Consider the following 17,688-nt stretch of genomic DNA (forward strand, 5'->3'; position numbering starts at 1 on the left):
TTTTTCTCTGCCTTAGGATTTTTAACAAAAACTTTGGAATATGAGGGAAAAAATGAGATATTATTAAGAGTCTTTTGAGAGGTGGTTGGTTGATGTTTTCAGCATAAGTCAGTCATATTACAGAAGGAGAATAAAACATGTAAAAAGGAAGGCACTTCAGCAGTAGAAACTGTTCAGATTCACTGAAAATTCTTCAGAGCACTTGTAAAATTGTTGCAAGGTGAAATGTTGGCATTGTAAACTAGCATATGTAAACACATGGCCAAGCTCAGCAGATGCCAAAACCACATTGACTCAGTATTTCAGGGTTTGCATGGTGGACATGAGACTGAAATGAGTGTAGGAACTTTGGAATGGTTATGATACACAGCGGTGTTTCATAATGCTCTGTGTAACCTCCTGTGATTCAGCATATCTGATCCTAGTATTTTGCAGCGATTACAGGATAAGCTGGGGATTGTTGTTCCAGTCAGATTCTTGTAATTTATCGAAATCATGAGCCAAGTTTCAAAGAAAGAAAGTTCAGCTTTTGTATCTGATTATTTTATTGTTACATGCTACAGCCACCTTTTACCCTTAAAGTAATCTGCAATATTGAAGTAACTTTGGCAATGTATGGCATGCTGTTTAGTTGTGAAAACGTGGTTAAACTAAGCTGGGAAATTGATTCCCTTTTTGGATTTGTCTCAGTGACATTGGAGTAGCTGGTTCACTTTTGTGTTCCTTTCTGCAAGGCTGCTGCTGCCTTAGGCTGCCAGTCACAGTGTGGCTGCTGGTAGGGATGACTGCCCTGCACACTCCTCAGTCCCAAATGAAAATGAAGGCTGAACCTTGCAAACTACACTCATTCCTCCAGCTGCCAGCTTGCCTTAGCTTGTGGCTGTTGTGGTGGGAATGTAGGAAGGCAGTGACTGTGTCTGAAAGGTTATTATCACCTGTGTCTTCTGTGGGAGCTCTGTCTGATGGGAGCTGTCAAATTTGGCATGTCGTATTCCTTAGGAGCTGTGAGGGTGGATGATCCCAGTGGGAGCTGGGACTGTCACAGTCCAGCTCATTCTGTTGGCTGGTTGGTTGGCTGTCACCAGCTTGTGCTGGGGACTGGCTGGTCCTTTTTACAGAGGTATCGTATGGCCTGTCTGAGTCAGGAAAAACCTGCACTCCTCTCTACTGACTGCAGAGCTTTGTACAGAACCTTCAACATTGCTTTGTACTCTGTACTAAGAATCCCTTACTGTTTTCAGTTCTGCTGTCCCATCAGTGCTTGGAGCCTTTTGGGTGAGTTTGCAGCAGAGCTTCCTGTATTGTGGCTAAAGGCAGATCTGTAGCAATAGGTATGTGGAGAGAATGTGCACTGTAATACAATAGCTGTAAGAGAATTTTGATAATTATGAATGTTTGTAAAACCAATATAAGTCAACTACTGGCTTTTTAAGAGGTCTCTGGGTGTAACTTTTGCAAAACCATATAGGTGGCAATGGCCTCAAGGGTGGAATTCAAAGTTAGCATCTTTCAGGGAATGAATTACAAAATTTCATCTGTGTGGAAAAAATCATGCTGATCACACTCAATTAATTATAAGGAAATGTTGCTTGATGAAGACTGCAAGGATCAGTCTCCTGTTTTCTAGTATTGCATTTTCTTGACTTTCTATTCCTGTTTATTGCATTCTCTTGACTTTCTATTCCTATTTATAATAATGTAAAATTTCTTCAGAGTATGGAAATGGGATTTTGATAGCAAAAAAAATAAAGGTGGGGGGTCACCTGTCAGCAATCCTGAATATGGCTGGTTTTTGGATTTGACCCTGATTTCAGCTCTCTTCTTAGCTGGCAGGTGCCTGGAGGCCTTTCAGTCTGCTGTAGGAGAACTTGGTTTAAAAACAGTAGTATTTTTTGCCTAATTATGAATGCAGATTTTGCATGTGTTTGAGATTTACAAGGCCTTGCTTATGTGAAACAGGCTATAAACTCTCCTTGGAAATGTATAGTAGTCTGGAGTAGATAATTACACTTTGAGAAAAGAGCCTCTGTTTCCAGTGAAAACACTGTGAAGTTATTTCAGAAATGCTCTGACCTCAGACGTTTCATATAACTTACACAAAATGCTTTCACATTTGTTCGGCAGCTTGTGGCTTGATCTCTGCCATCTCATAAACCAAAGCACAGAAGTCTCCCTGGGAAAAAAAAGCAGCAAGTCCATGCTGTGGCCTACAAAACTAGTGTTATTTTACTCACTCTGTGCTTTGTGTCTGTACCCTTAAACAGAAGAAACCTTGCCCTCCTTTAAACAAATCTGTCTCCTAATTACACCCCACCCCCACAAACCCAACTTTCCCTCAGATTTTTCTTCCTCCCTGCCTCCACTCAGTGTACCCACACTAATAAACTCTGCAGTAAAAACCTTGGGAGAATTTCTCAACACAAATGGAAAGAAGATGTCAAAGGCTGAGGATAGGAATTTTCTGTTTAAAGTTGCGAAAACAATAGAGGACAATTGAAACAGTGGGGGAAAAGCCAGAGATGGATGAACAAGCCATGAAAGTATTCCATTAATTTTTATTTTGATGAAACCCCACTGGTTCTCTTCACTTGCATCTAAAAGAACCATTTTTATTTGCATTTATTTGTTTGTTTTTCAAGACTTGCAGAAAGCAAATGCATTGCAAATACGAGTGAAGAGACTTGTGAGAATGTTCACACCAGAAGTGTTTTTGTGGGCTTTTGAAAAGCTGTTTTTCAGCCCTGGTAAAATAAAATTTTCAGATGTTTATGAAGACTTTTATGAAAAATTTGTGTGCTGGAAGGGTGACGTGTTAGAGATGATGGTGTCTGGCACTCAGGGAGAGAAAACACCAAGCAATAAAAAACAAAGCAAAATCTGATTATGGTTTCAGAATTGTTTTCAGAAAATCCTGCACAGAAGAAGGAGGAAAAAAAAAGAGATATGATTCAGTCTTATTAAAAAGCATGTTTGGGTATACGTTGTACTTTCAGAGAACTCTCAGCAGAGGAAAATATGCAGGGTAGAGGAAGGGGCCAGTTGTGCACTGGTGATGGCTGAGCATAATTGCCAGCAGTCGTGCCAGGGAGACAGTGCAGTAGCCCTGCAGATCTGGTGGCTGAGCCCCTCATGTCAGCTCTAGCTTGTTTCTGTTCCAGTGAGCCAGCTTGGTCTAGGCAGCTGACATGATCTCTCCTGTTGTAGTTTCTACCAGCAGGCAGAGCTGTGGCAAGCATGCTTCAGAGAAGTTATCAGCCAAAACCCATCAGAAGCAGAGCAGGGCCACTCTTGGGTGTAAGAACGGCACTGAGCATCTAAATGAAGGCAGCAACAGCTCCCACAGGACAACATCTGTTTACAGTCTCAGTCGTGTCAGGTTACCTATCATTTCATGCCTAAGGCCTGAGAAATAGGATTCTGACTGTAGCAGATAGGGGTCATGCTATTTGCACTTTGCAGGCAGTGAGATATTCAGAGCCAGCAATGCCTTGGTGATTCAAGGAGGCAGAACACGTGAGCACAGCCCTTCGCTTGTGCTTCGCATTCGCTGTGGAGAAGACAGCAACAGCCTGCACTGACTGATTTTAGTTCCTCCCAGTACTGTGTTACTGATGGTATGAGTCCACAAATTCACAAGCTCAGTGGCATGTATGTAAGCTTTAGAGCAGACCTGCTCTACTGTGATGTCATGTCACAGTACATGTATAGGGAGACTGTAGCTAAAAGTTGACAGTGCTGCATTTAGTTTCCAGTATGTATTTATGTGAACTGGGAAAGGACAGTAGGGCTTAATGCTTAAAAATAATATATGGAGAGACCTTAAAGGTGCAGCCAGGTTGTATCTATTAATTAAATTATTTTGTTTCATGTGTTTTTAAAGAGGCCAAGTGCTTGCAGGGCAATGCAAAGTGGGCCAGGGTCATAGTTAATTGAGCAGAGAGTTTCCACTCAGCTGGCAGTGAGCACTGTGCTCCCTGAAGGAGACCTGGGGACATCAGGAGGCAAACTTGTTTCTATGTCCTCTGCAGCAGACAGAAGAGATGGCAGGCCATGCAAGGAATGGCATATGCTTTAATTCCTTTGATTCAGCAGCAGATGCTCTCCTCTGGCATGTATCAGAAGCCCTTAAAACTAAGCAGAAAATTGGCTACAATAGGGATTCTCAAAGACTTGCCTGTGGTTGATCACGTCTTTAATACACAGCAGACTGACCTCCATTCCATTGCACTTATTTGAACCACATGAATTTTTTACTCGTGTTGTTAGTGACAATCTTTTCTTGTTCTGCAAACCTCACAATAAACCCTCACAAACACACACACACTGCCATGCTCTCTTTGTGTTATCACAGTGAACCATGCTGGCTTGAATGGCTCCTTCTCTGTTTACAGCTGCTTTCATATGTATCTCAGATCCTTCTTTGTAATGAAACACCTGCATATCTTTCAGAAAGCTGGAGGTAGAGTCTGTACTGTGTAAGCAGACAGTTTTTTGCAGACTGATAGCATTTTTATTCACAAGATACTAACCTGAAAAACTAGTGGTTTAGAAACCTGCTGCTACCTTTCTGAAAAGTGCTAATAAAAATGGAATAGGAAAGGACTTCCTATTTGTGATTCTGTCACCTTACTGTTTGTTGGGTGGTAAGTAACAAAAAGTAATACTCCTGCAAAATCATGTTACACAAAGTGCTCATTTTGCCTAAAAAGTCTGCTTGAGACTAAACATCAGTATTGCCAAAGAAAGGAATGAAAACCCTCCTTTTAGAATTTCAAATCCATTTTTCTTTGGCAATCTGATACAAGGAGGGTGCCAAAATACATGACAGATTTATATGTATTTGAATTTATTAAGTGCTCTTGCAAAGAACTTTTACAGTCTAAGAAAACTTTTTTAAATCTGATAGGAGATAAACTATTGTCCCTAAGTGAAATCTGTAGATATTTTGCCATTTCAGGCATAGTTTTGCTTGTCTGAGTAAACTGATTCAATGCACATTAGCAAACTATTCAAGAAATAGTGTGCAGTCCCTATTATTAGTACATAAACCAGCTCTGGAAAAGCACTGGCATTCCAGAGTTAAAAATTATAAGGATATATATTGTTGGGAAGAAATTGCAGATTGACACAGACCTGTTTCTTGCTGTATCCCAGGACTTCATCAGCATCAGTAAATAATCTTTGCCTTTGTTTCTTTCAGGGCCCTCCTGGTCCAAAAGGCGAGAAGGTGAGTTGGTGTTCGGGTGATTCTTACAAGGTGACTGGAAAGCCCTCCCAGCATGAACTCAAGAGACTGTTTGTATTGATGCAGTGAAATGTTAGATTATGTAAGAGAGCTGGGTAGCACACAGATGCTGTGTTAAACCTATCATCTCATCTTTCCACTTTGCAGGGAGATCAAGGTGATCAGGGCCCTCGGGTAAGCATCTTAAAAAAATGTTCCACTTCCCCTTCGCTGAGTAGGCAATTAGTCTTTAGTGCAAAACTAAATTAAAATACACTGTTTGAGCTAATTATGCTTATTAGCTGCATTTACCCTGCATGTTGAAGTGTCTGCAGGACAGTAACATGAGCAGGAGGTGTCTGGGAAGATTTGGGTGATTCCAAAGTGTAAAGTTTCCATTGTGGGTGGAAGCAGGTTCCACAGTGATTTTGCTCTGCTGTGTAAAACTGGCTTTCCTAACCACACCATTCAGTTTCCCCAGCAATGTGTTCATGCCATGCATGGGCTTCCACAATGCAGAGGGCCAGAGGGTTTCTAATAAATATACTTCTAGATTTCATGTAAAATGTAGCTAATATTTAGTGAATTATAAACAAATATAATGTATGCATGTATTAGCTTTTTTCCTGACATATATGTATTTAATATTTTTAATAATGATAATATTATCACCTTGTAGTTACAATCCGGACAGAACATGATTTAATTGAGGAAATGAGAAGGTTCTTTTAATTTCTAAATGTCATGTTTATTTTAACAGAGAAGTAGAGGAATACAGGAGTGAAAGTTCGAATGGATTGGCTGTGCTAATGCACTCTTCTTTACATCTGTGCTTCATTAGAAAACGCTTGGTTACATTGTTCAGATGATATAAGAACTCTCTTTGGTTACATGTTTATAATTTTTCCCATAACAGTATGTTCCATGGATTACTTTCTTCTGTTAACTTTGCTAAATATTTTGAATTTGCAGCTTTATTTCATTCTACTGTTTTGTTTCATATAATTTGATTTAATTGGATTTTACATTTTTTTTTCAGCAATAAGATTATCTAAAGTCACAACATGCTTTTACAGCTGATTTTGATGTTCTGTTAACTGCCAGGGTGCCCTGTTATGCTTGGTGCTAGGGCTGCACATCATAAAGTCACCAGCCTGAGAGTGAACAGCTTTAAATATTATTTCAGTTGAAACTCAGTAGGAGTTGGAAAACTACTTAAATAAATAGAAAAGAAAGTAGAGAGTAACAATGACAGCTTTTTTTCTAGGTAACTAATATACAAACTAAAGATTCTGAATAATGTAAAAATTTTCTTTTAACTTCTAAGCAAATTTAGTGTCTCTCTCATACTGGGCTATGTATTTTGTCTGGTTCTGTGCTATAGAGCTTTGCAGGGAATGTGAGGAGAGAGGAATGCAGGGGAGGAGAGCAGTGCAGTGCCTGTGACTTAGGAGAGGATGCTCAATTCAGGTGGCATAAGACAGGCTCGAGTGCAAGTGCTCACACTAAGTGTCCTTACATGCAGAAGAATGCATGTTCTTACATTCACATTCACAGGCTTTAGATTCAAAAAACAGGAGGTCAAATTTGATGGCAGTATCAGAGAGGGTGCAATAACAAATATGGAAGAGCAGTGTTGTGAAGAGCATTACATAGCTGAGGATAAGAATCTGGAATTATGACTATCAGAGAAGTTTCCAGGGAAAGCCCCAGAGGCCTGAACACTGGAGAACAAATGAAGTGGTATCAACACAAGGGAATGATGATGCAGAAATCTTGGCAAAATGTTGAAGAGATGTAGATGTAAGAACTGTTAAGTGGTTAAGCATATGTGGCTTTCAGTTCCTGGTGTGGAGGTGTTGGCAATGCCCAAGAAGAAGATGCAGGTTTGGTCAGTGTTACTGCAATGGGACCTCTGCTACACAGAGCTTGTTGAGTCCTACTTTGCCAAGACATACTCCATATACAGGAGGGCAGTAGAGTCCTTACTGAGCCATACAAATCATGGTTATGACTGTTTGTGGGTTTGGTAAATCAAGTGCAGATAAAAAGCAGAAAATATCCAACCTGAGGAATTCTTATACAAGGACATCACGAAGTTGTATCTGCAGCAGCAGCTGGCACTTGAGACTGAATTCTGTATCTGATTACAGAAAAGGAATTCAGTAAGGTCAGCAGTGGGGAGGAAGAGGTGATGATTAGCATCTTCTGGACAAGCTGAAACTTTACCAACTCCTTAGTCAATGCAGGTTGTAGTGACATACCTCCTTTTTAAGTATATGGATTGAACTTGGGAAATTTGCCCAGTGTTGTTGGTTTTCCCTTAATCTATTCTGAATGTGTTCTACAGCCTCTTCTCCTTTATTCCCCTCCATATTTCACAAGTAATAAGTACCATGAAGCCTCTGACCATTTAATGTTTCATGGTACAGCAGTTATCTCTTCTGATAACTGTCTTCAGGGTGAGTCTGCTCAACCTGCTGTGCCAGGGGATTTACAATATAATTAATAGAATTTTTATGTGTAAGCCACTCATGCACCAAATGAAACTAAACCCATTTAGTCCTGGTTGGTTACCTTTGCACACAGTTTTCCATCACTGCGTGTGTAAAATAAATGGGTTTGGAGGTAATGTCATACAATATTATTTTTGAGAAATATTGTACCTGAAAGTAACTGGGGCATGACATTAACACTTGGATGTGACAAGTTTGCAGACAGATTGAATATAATATCTAAGAGCAGTGAACGTTTTAGTGCTAATTCATCTTTTACAGGTATGGAACCTGAAGTTTCTTTGGGTTTATATTTTTACATACTGGCTTGAAACAAGCGATTAACTTAGCAAAAACTTATAGTGTTCCAAGCTATGACTGAAATTTCAAAATGACACTTTTTCTTTAGAAAAGCTGCTTTCTTTCCTCTAGGCATTTTTGTAAAAGAAATCAAAATAAAATGTAAAGACTGTCCAAATCAAGATGAGACCTTAAACTTCCAAAGATCTGCTGATCAGAAAATAGAAGGATATATGTGAGAACGTTTTGCAAGAGGAAAAGATATTTTTTTCTGTCCCACCCATGTTTTTTCACCATGAGATGTTTTTGAGGGATTGATCTTTCTGAAATAATTTCAAAACCATAAAAATAGTAATCAGTTATCTCAAAATGTTGACAGTCACTGGCCAAGTAGGCTATATACTGAACTGCTTTGTAGTTTCAGGTTTTTTTGAAAATTCCTTCAGTAGAGTCATACACTAAGAACTCAGCCATGCAAATACCAGCCAGAGGTCAAGCCCTTGTATTTTTAGAATAATGTGGCTGGTTTTTGAGTGGGTTTTTCGTTGTTGTTTTTTTTTTTTTTTTTCCAAGAATCTGATAAGTTTTCTTAAGTGTTCAGAAGTAGTCTGTGGATCAGTATCCTTCATTGAGCAGAGATGGCCTAAGGGTTCTAGTTTGTAATGCCATGTGGCTTGATCTACCAATGTCCATATTGTGTAGAAAATACAAGCCAAAACACATTCTAGTAGTGTGAGTGGTACAGAAATTCATACCCTGAGTGTGAGTTTGAGCAGCAAGTTAATATAGCTCTTAATCACATGAGACCACCAATAAGGTAGTGATGGTGTATCCTGATCTTATTTGGAAAAATTATTTTTTTATCTCTTTATGTATTTTTATATCAGATCTCTTAATTACTCTAAAGTTCTGGTTGGCCAAGCATTTAGGTCAAATGCAGAACTAGATTTCCTTGATACCAGTGTAAGAAATGGTAATAATATATCTTTTGGATGCTCTTCTTTTTGCAGAGGGCATGGCTTCATGAAATGTCCATGGAGATTTGCTTTACTGTCCTGAGCCATGAGAAAATTAAAAATGATGGAGTTTAGCCTGTGGACTGTTAGAATAAATGGTGATATGAGGCTGCTCAGTTACAGTTGTTGAGCTCTAGTCCAATTTAAAAAAAAGCCTTTGAAAATTTCACAATGGTAGGATTTCAAAGGATTTATTGTCCAAGTAGAGACTGTATCTTTATAATGGAAACAGGTCTACAGAGGTGAATGTTTGGGATCCGAACAGCTAGTATGGAATGGCTTAGTGGATGTGGAGGGAAGCTTTGTAATCAAGGCTGAGGAAAAGGCTGAGGTACTTAATGCCTTCTTTGCCTCAGTCTTCAACAGAAAGACTGGTTGTCCCAAGGGCAACCAGCCCGCTGATCTGGCTGACAGGGATTGGGATCTGAAGAGACCCCCTACAACCCAGGAGGAAGCAGTTATTCCTGCTGTGCCACTCAGAAGCTCACAAGTCTCTGGGGTCAGATGGGGTTCACATGAAGGTGCTGAGGGAGCTGTGGAAGAGCTGGCCAGGCCACTCTCCATCATTTATCATCAGTCCTGGCCACCTGTGGGGGTCCCAGATGACTGGAGGTTGCCCAGGTGACACCCAGCTACAAGAATGCTCAGAAAGAGGATCTGGAGAACTATGGGTTTGTCAGCCTGACCTCAGTGCCAGGAAAAGTTATGGAGGAGATCATGTTGGATAAGATCATGCAGCATGTACAGGACATCCAGGGGATGAGGCCCAGCTGGCATGGATTCAGGAAAAGGAGGCCCTGCTTGGCAAACCTGATATTCTTTCATGACCAGGTGACCTGCCTAGTGGATGAGGTTGGTGTTCAGTTGGAAGTTGGGCTTGATGATCTTGGAGGTATTTTCCAACTCTAGTGACTCTATGATTCTTAGTCTTTTCTCAGCCATCTCTAAATGACATAATAAATATCTTCTGTCCTTTATCTCAGATACATGAGAGATTTCTTGCTTACCAGGGCTAGAAATAATTAGCTAGAAGCGGGTTTTAAAATTGGTTTTGGGCTAGGTGAAATAGGATACCACCCAGAAGCCATACTTAAGTATTTCCACAAAATAATTTTCTACTTTAGTTATGTTTAAATAAATTTTCCCGTTGGCTGGGATGGCACAGAACTGATAATATCTATTAAATATCTTAAGCAGGAAAGATGAAGTTCTAGAAAAGATAGGAACTCAGAAGTTTATTTTATTTTGTTAACCTTTATTGACTTCAAGATTAAAAACATTCCTTGAGTCTTGTTAAAACAGGTTGAGATGGAGGTATAATGTTCTTTTCTAGTTAACCCTTCTCCCTGTTTACTACTCCCTGTTAATATATTTGCTACTTATTTGCTGCCTGGTATAGAGAAATCGTTGCTTTGCAACTTCTACTCTTCTCTGCTGACAGACTACTTCAAAATTACCTAATATTGACAAAAGAAGTCCTGGAAGCAGTCTATTTACTGAAATAACTAAATACAAATGTGTGCTTATATATAAACATGAGCTCTCTTTTCAAATTGAAGTATTGCTTCACTTGTTCTATTATAGACACAACCTTTATAAACTATGCCATAGTGAAGGGAAATTAAAGGTGTGCAAGCAGTAAATTTTGACCTGATTTTTTTAAATGAAAATTTTAAAAAGCCTTCTTTAAATATATGTGCATTATTATTAGTTAATATGTATCTTGGAAATATCTAATAAGTATTTTGAGCCTTTTCCTGCTCCTAGTGACAATGCATGGAAAACCTCTATTCATCTCCTTAGAATCAGCACCTCAATCATAAATTAGAAAATGCTCATTACTTAATGATGATTAAACTATGACCATTAACTTTTCAACCCTCTTTAAAGCCGTTCTATTTTGGGGGGTTTTGGTTTTGGTTTGATTGCTGTTGTTGGGGGCTTTTTAAAGAAAGGAACAGATTTGCTTCACAAAATAAATAGTAGTATATAAACTAATCTGATTTCTTGCCTTCCCTAAAAGCAAAACTCAGTTTTTTGGAGTGAGGTCAGGTTGACATTGCGAACTGTAGTTAATGTAGGTAAATCAGTTACGTTACAGGAAGATTTGTTTCCAAATGTTTCATGCTGGTAATTTTGATCCTCATTCCACATCTTGTCAAAGCAAAAATGCATAGTATTAGAGTGAAAGTATTATGTTAATTAAATACAATTTTGCATAATTTAAATTCCATTTAATGCTATGAATTTTTTCTGCACTTGATGATTCTTATGTCTAAAAGCATATTTTCTCTTTTATGGTATGTTGCATCAAGCATATAGCAGACACAGAGTGCTGTTTTAATTTCATACTTTAGCAGTGTGATTACACTCATGGTTGTTTTTTCTGTTGTTAATTGACCTGTTTAAATCAAATTGTAGATCAAGTTATATAAGCTATATCTAGCTACTGTTTCAAACTGCACTCTTAGTGGGCCACAATAAGAACATTAAAAAAGCATTAGTGATTCCTTCTGTTAACACAGCTTTCACTGAAGCACAATCATTGAGAAAACCGCTGGACATCCGGTTTAATGCCAATTTGTCTGTGAGCAGTTAATTTAATTCCTAAGACTTTGTTTCCTTATCTGCCAGAAGGCGACAGGGATATTTACCTACTCCATTCCTGGGATTAATTATCTGCACTTCACTGGCGTTGGGCCGTTGTGGCTCCCCTGTTTTCCATTAAGGCGAAACTAGGGTAACAAATTGGAGCAAGGTAACTTTGCTCTGTAACTAGGAGAGGTTAGGAAAGAACTCAGATGGTGCTGGCTGCCAACTTTGTCTAAAGCATTGGGACACTCAGACTCAAGACTCAGAGTTCACAGGAGTGCCCTTTTGGCTGTGAATGACTCTCTAGGGCCAAGCTATGCCTTTGATGTTCAGCTCCTGAAGTTCCCCTGGGGAATGCAGAACAGCTGTGACACTCCAGAGAAAGTGCCACATACCTGCTCCCGAGAGGAGGATGTTGTCATTCCTGTCCTAAGAGCTGGGCAGTGCGTGTCTTTACTCTCCACCACTTGGTTTGCATCTTGCCCCTTTTTAGTAATGCCAGAGGAATGGTGAGGAAGGAAGTCTCTGTACATCCTGTTCCTTTTTCTACAGCCCTGTCCTCTGGCTGAAAATACATCATGTAGTAGTTGTATCTCGAACTACAGCTGTCACGCAGAAGTGCTGCAGCACTGAACATTTGAATTAGACAAATATGATTGAAAACAGCTCTTAAAATAATTAATCCAGTCCTAATAAACATCAGAGAAGAAGCTTGAACGACTTACCTGAATCACATAACTGCAGCAGGTGAAAAAATTGAAGATAAACAAAAGCTAGGAGAGAAGATTTTTATTTTGAGAACCAACTTGGTTATGGACCAGCCCATCTTGCAGTTAGCTGGCTGCCTACCACCACTTTCAGTGAGAGTAGCAGGTTTGCCTTCAAGAAGGATATTTTATGGAGGTCAGGTGTGTGATCATTCATCAGAACACATAATTGAGTTGTGTAGAAAGGACATTTTGCGTCACTGAAAATTCATCTAATAATAGGACAAAAATAGAGAAGTGTTGGCTTTATCCTGTTTCATTCAGTTTGAATGTAGTGTCAGGTAGATTTCACAGAGGTCATTATAGGAAATAATGCTCTACAGTGATCTGTATATGCTAGATCTTAAACACTGCACTTTTACTATTTTTTCGCAAAGTCTGGATTATTATATAATGTATTCAAATCAGAACACTTTGCTGAACATTTACCTAAATGAAAAGAAATTTCTGAATTCTTGTCTTGTTGTGGTGTACTGTTTTTGTTAGCAGATTTGCTGCTGGAGAAAGGAGCAGTTATGATAAAAGGGATTATATAAGAGAGCTCCTGCTGAGAGTCTGTGGCACTGTACAGGGTGATACCAAACACTATTCCCCAGGGCAGGTACAATAATTAGCCACAGGACTGGCACTCAGTCTGAGGGATTAATTAGAACTGGAGGTGGTGTTGGGGAGAGGCAGAGCAGCCATAAAGAGTGTCAGGATCGCTCTGGCCTGAAGCCTGTGTGATTTGATGTGAAATAGCAGCAGCTGGCTGTAACCTTAGGAAGTGCAAGAGAACAGCAGGTGGTAATTCCTGTCTCATTTACCATGTCTTCACAGGAACATGCAAGCTTGTGCAGCTTGGGTTTATTGGCAGGTCAGAAGGAAAATCCTAGAGAGGACTGTGACATTTACTATACTGAGCAAATGCAGTAGTCAAACTGGAGTGTGTGGAGCACAGTGTATAAAACCAGTAACACTGCTGCCTAATGTTATCATACTTGCCTCTGACAAGGTTAGGATGACCTTACAATATTGACCTCATGTGGACCAAATGGACAAAGCTGAGCGTACTGTGCAAAATCCAGGACAGCTAGTGGGAATTACATCCTTCAAGGCTTTGATGAATGTAACAGGAGAACTATTTCATCCAAGTAAAAAAATCAGCCAGGGGAATGTTACGATGTTCTGGCATCCCTGGATTTTCTCAATAGCCATTGTATGGGGCAAGTAGGTTTTACCTGCACTTTCAGGTGGGTAATGTTGGGCCATGGCTGTTGGCTTCCATCAGGCATTGTGTTTTGCTTGGCATTTGGGCAAAAATGGCAGTGAGGCATGCAACAACTGTGCTAATTTAGAAATTGTAACCAGCTAGCATTTCAGGGTGAGCTTGAGTAGCTGTCAGCAGAGGAATTTAGTAGACCAGTGGTTGCTGTTGATGACTGTAGTGTTTTGTATTCTGTTAGGGCCTCCCAGGGTGTAGAACAAGAACCCTTCCTATGTGCTGTTCAAGAATCAAACCAAATAAAGAGAAAATTGAGTAACTTTGAATCCTTTGTTCAGAACAGCCTTCGATAGGGAAAAATAAAACAGATCCAGGGGATATTTGTGGCTATATTTATAGCAGAGTGACAGGAAAGGAAGAGAACTCATTTTGTGGGAAGGATAGCTCTTTTTATGCCCTTTTAGAAGCTCATCGTGTGCCAGCATTATCTTTCATGGATGCCAGAGGGTGCAAAGCCTAAAGCCTCCCACACATGCAAAAACTATGGCCCTATTGTAGTGTCTTTGCTGGGTTCCATTTAGCGTTCCCATGTTTCTGGCACTCTCCAGAGAGACATGTTACTCATGGAGAGATGATCCAGGTCCAAACTGGCATTTCATGTGAGAGACTGTTAGGTCTAAGATTATGACCACTTTGGGCAAAGGAAGGAAAGCTTTATCCTACTTGGGAACAAACTGGAAGAAGTAACTAAGCTGCAGATGGAAGAATGGGAAGGACCCTTTTCTCATGTGTTGTTTATGTAGGCAAAAAATTGCAGTACTGACAGCTAATCTTGAACTTGCCTGTGTGGTGTTGGGAAGCTTTGGGAATGCTGGGGCTGGACTGTGCAGTGCTGAATGTAAATAGTTCTGTGTACAGCTACACAAATCTTTCCAATGTCTTTCATTTCTTCTCAAGGAGAAAGAAAATCTTTCATGACAAACCACTGTATTTTCTGAATAAGTGCCTTTCTTAATTAGTTCTCGGTTCTCCTTCATGTTGAAAATGAAATAAATCAAAATTAATATGAGCTTAAAACATCAAATTGCTAATATGCTAATTTAGAGGTAACTGAAAATTACTGTGCTGTAATTCTAAACGCTGATGAGTAAAAATGAAGTTGTTTAAAAATTTTATGTTTATCCATTTTTTCAATAAATGTCATTTATTGCTTGCTATTCAGATTTATCTTCTTATGTAGGTTTCTTGTTTGTGCTCATTTTCATTATATGGGGGTTGTAGTTTTATCTAGAGGAGAAATGGATCATGTGCACAGCAGGGCTAATGAGTCACAGATGTAAAGATTCTGACACATTACTCTCTAATAACTTCTTTAACTTACTCCATAATAAGATAAATGCATATTCCATAATAAGATAAATGACAACTTGATACATCTGTTTCCTAAACGATGTATCATTCCAGTCTTATCAGTGTCTCAGGAGTGAGTCCCTTTATATGTTGTGAGTTTTAGCCTTTTTTGGTTTTGTTTTCTGTTTATTTGTTTCTAAAGAGGAGATTTCAGGTCACTGAGCAATGCAGTTAGGCACACTGTGGTTCATCCCAATGAAGTGGGAAAGCTGCATTTAGCCACTGGCTTTATAGGATCAACTTACAGATTCTCAGCTTCATCTCATGGATGTAGAGCAGGAATAAAAATGCTAAATGCAACTCCAAGATGCTAGTGAAGACATGTATGCATCAAAAAGTAACTCTCCCTTTTTTGTAAAGACTGGTGCAGTCTTTGTGATCCACAGGCTCTCTGGTGTGATGAACAGAGCAAGTATTTGCCACATTAAAAAACCCTACTGCAGCTGAGAGACCTGGCAGGCTGCCCTGGCCTGTTGGTGCTCCCCAGCAGGCCAGCTGGGCTGCAAAGAGCTCATGTGCTACAGCAACATGGGCTGCACCAGCAGAGCCTTCACACAGGACTCCTCAGAAGGGCCCTTGCCTGGCAGCCAGTCAGGCACAGCCTTCCTTTTAGGAGGTGCTAGGCTGGCATGGTGCAGCTCTTTGCTCCAGGAGGAGCCCCCAGAGGGGCTGTGTTGCCAACTCTACCTCATAAAGGAGGTCTGTGGGCATATAGGGGCCTTAGAGCTCCCTGGATGTATTTTATTGAATTTTCCTCTGCCATTGAACAAATCTCTCCTTCTAACAGTGTGTGCTATGCTAAAGGCAAGGAGAGGACTTAGGGATTTCCTTCTCTTTAGGAATTCACTGCTCAACTGCATAAGGTTTTGGCTTTATCAGAAGGTTTAATTCACACCCTACAAGGCAGCTCAAGAAAGGTGTTGGACTGAAAGCAAAATTCACCCCCTTATAGTGTGACAGCAGGCCACAATCACCACACCCTTCCCTTGTTGTGCCAGTACAGTACAAGTTCTGCACATCTCGGTAGAGCAGAATATGAGAAGCCATATGTGGCACATAGCAGCTGAGGGGGTAAAAATGGATAGGAAAATACTGCTGTGTGTGTCTGGAAAACTTTGACCATTATGGACTACCCAAGATCTAGCAGTAGATTTATGTTCAGTGTTCCTAGTTGTTTATGTGCTACCAATTTATGTGCTGAATGTCATATGTTAAACAGAATGTGAGGAGCAGGATATTAATTATGCAAAGCTCTTCAGAGCATAGTCATTGCTGTCAGCTTCTGCAGCAATCCAGAGTCAAGGCTTTCCACATAGATCTAGAAGTGCTGTAGTACATTTCCATTGAAAATGGCTCAACCATCTGGTGGCTGATAGTCTTAACAATTTTCAAATGATCATAACAATTTATCGTAACTTTAAGGAGAGACACCTTCATGGGATTGCTCCTTCTAAAATCTCTTGATACTCTCATTGAGAAGTTTCAGCTTATGTCTGCAATGCAGTGCAGACCTCACTCTGTTTCCCATATGACAGAGAGGCCATTTCCTGTCTGTTGGCAGTGTGGGGTGTACTAAACGTGGTGTTTGTTCTGTTTATGTGTCAGTAAATGGTCTCTGTGATGTTTGTGTTGTGCTGTTCTCGTACCATGTTGTGCTGTGTCCCTAGGGTCTGCCAGGCTTCCCCACAGTTGCTGCTCTGCACAGTAATCAGATCCTCACCGTCAAGGTTTGTGGCTGACATGTACCTGTTCAGTCAGGTCTCTCTGTATCAGCATACAAGTGCACATGAAAAATCGTTTTTAGCATGGAATACCAGTGAATTCTTATGGTGGATCTAAGCCACTGCCTTTGCATTGATCTAAGTACTTCTGATGCAGAGCGTGGAATCAAATCTATAACTGGGTACCCCTGGAAATGCCTACATTCCCCATGATCTTGGTCAGGATTTTATTTTCAGATTAATTTTTCCTGTTGTTCTGCTTCCCTGAGGCATACATGAGTGTGGAAAATGTCAGTGAACTCTCTACTGGTTACATGTAGAGTCAGATATTTGTGTTAGATATCAGAGGTTTAATCTGTACATCCAGATTTTTTCAAAGTGGATTTGCAAATTAAGCAGGAAACAATCTGGTCAAGCTGGACCTTCAGACCTTATAAAAATGACACCATTCTTCATGGCACACTATGCTGGTTAGAAAATCTGACTGAAAGTTGAACTGGTGCTTTGTCTCTAGAAGCTTTGCTGAAAGAACAATATATAAAAATACTGATTTTTAGAGCCTGGGTAATGAAAAAAAACTAATACAAAGGCAGAATTCTCATGCAAAATCTGGGGAGAAAACAGTTATGCATTTATGTCACATTTAAGACATATTGCTAAATCATAGCAGTATGTCCTGTACAATAGAGGTAATCTTTTTCCAAAATAAAATGCACAGTTTCTTTCAGGCAGAAGCACCAGTTCATATTATAACAGCTATTACAAATCTAATGAATATGTCTTTATTTCTTTCTCGGGCCTTCTGATGTCTATTCTTCAATTCTCTCATCTCTGATCTTCAACCTTTGACCTCACCTGCCTGATCAGATGGTGTTTCCTAAAATCAATCATGGGTTTCTCTCTGCTGATCAGCAGCTCATTAAACGCCGCCTCATTAAGGTAGTGCTTCATCTCACTGG

At 39.9% G+C, this 17,688-nt stretch overlaps 1 protein-coding gene across 1 annotated transcript in view; it reads left to right on the forward strand.

The window, feature by feature from the left end:
* The window catches only part of COL25A1 (collagen type XXV alpha 1 chain), a 298,659-nt gene that overhangs the window by 190,280 nt on the left and 90,691 nt on the right, over positions 1-17,688 (forward strand). Inside the window, exons 6-8 of the mRNA XM_077177163.1 lie at positions 5,201-5,227; positions 5,393-5,419; positions 17,597-17,668. Coding sequence (XP_077033278.1) covers positions 5,201-5,227; positions 5,393-5,419; positions 17,597-17,668 — 126 coding nt within the window. The remainder of the gene's footprint in view (positions 1-5,200; positions 5,228-5,392; positions 5,420-17,596; positions 17,669-17,688) is intronic.

The sequence above is a fragment of the Agelaius phoeniceus genome, chromosome 4, assembly GCF_051311805.1.
Source record: "Agelaius phoeniceus isolate bAgePho1 chromosome 4, bAgePho1.hap1, whole genome shotgun sequence".
NCBI classification, from domain to species: Eukaryota; Metazoa; Chordata; class Aves; order Passeriformes; family Icteridae; genus Agelaius; species Agelaius phoeniceus.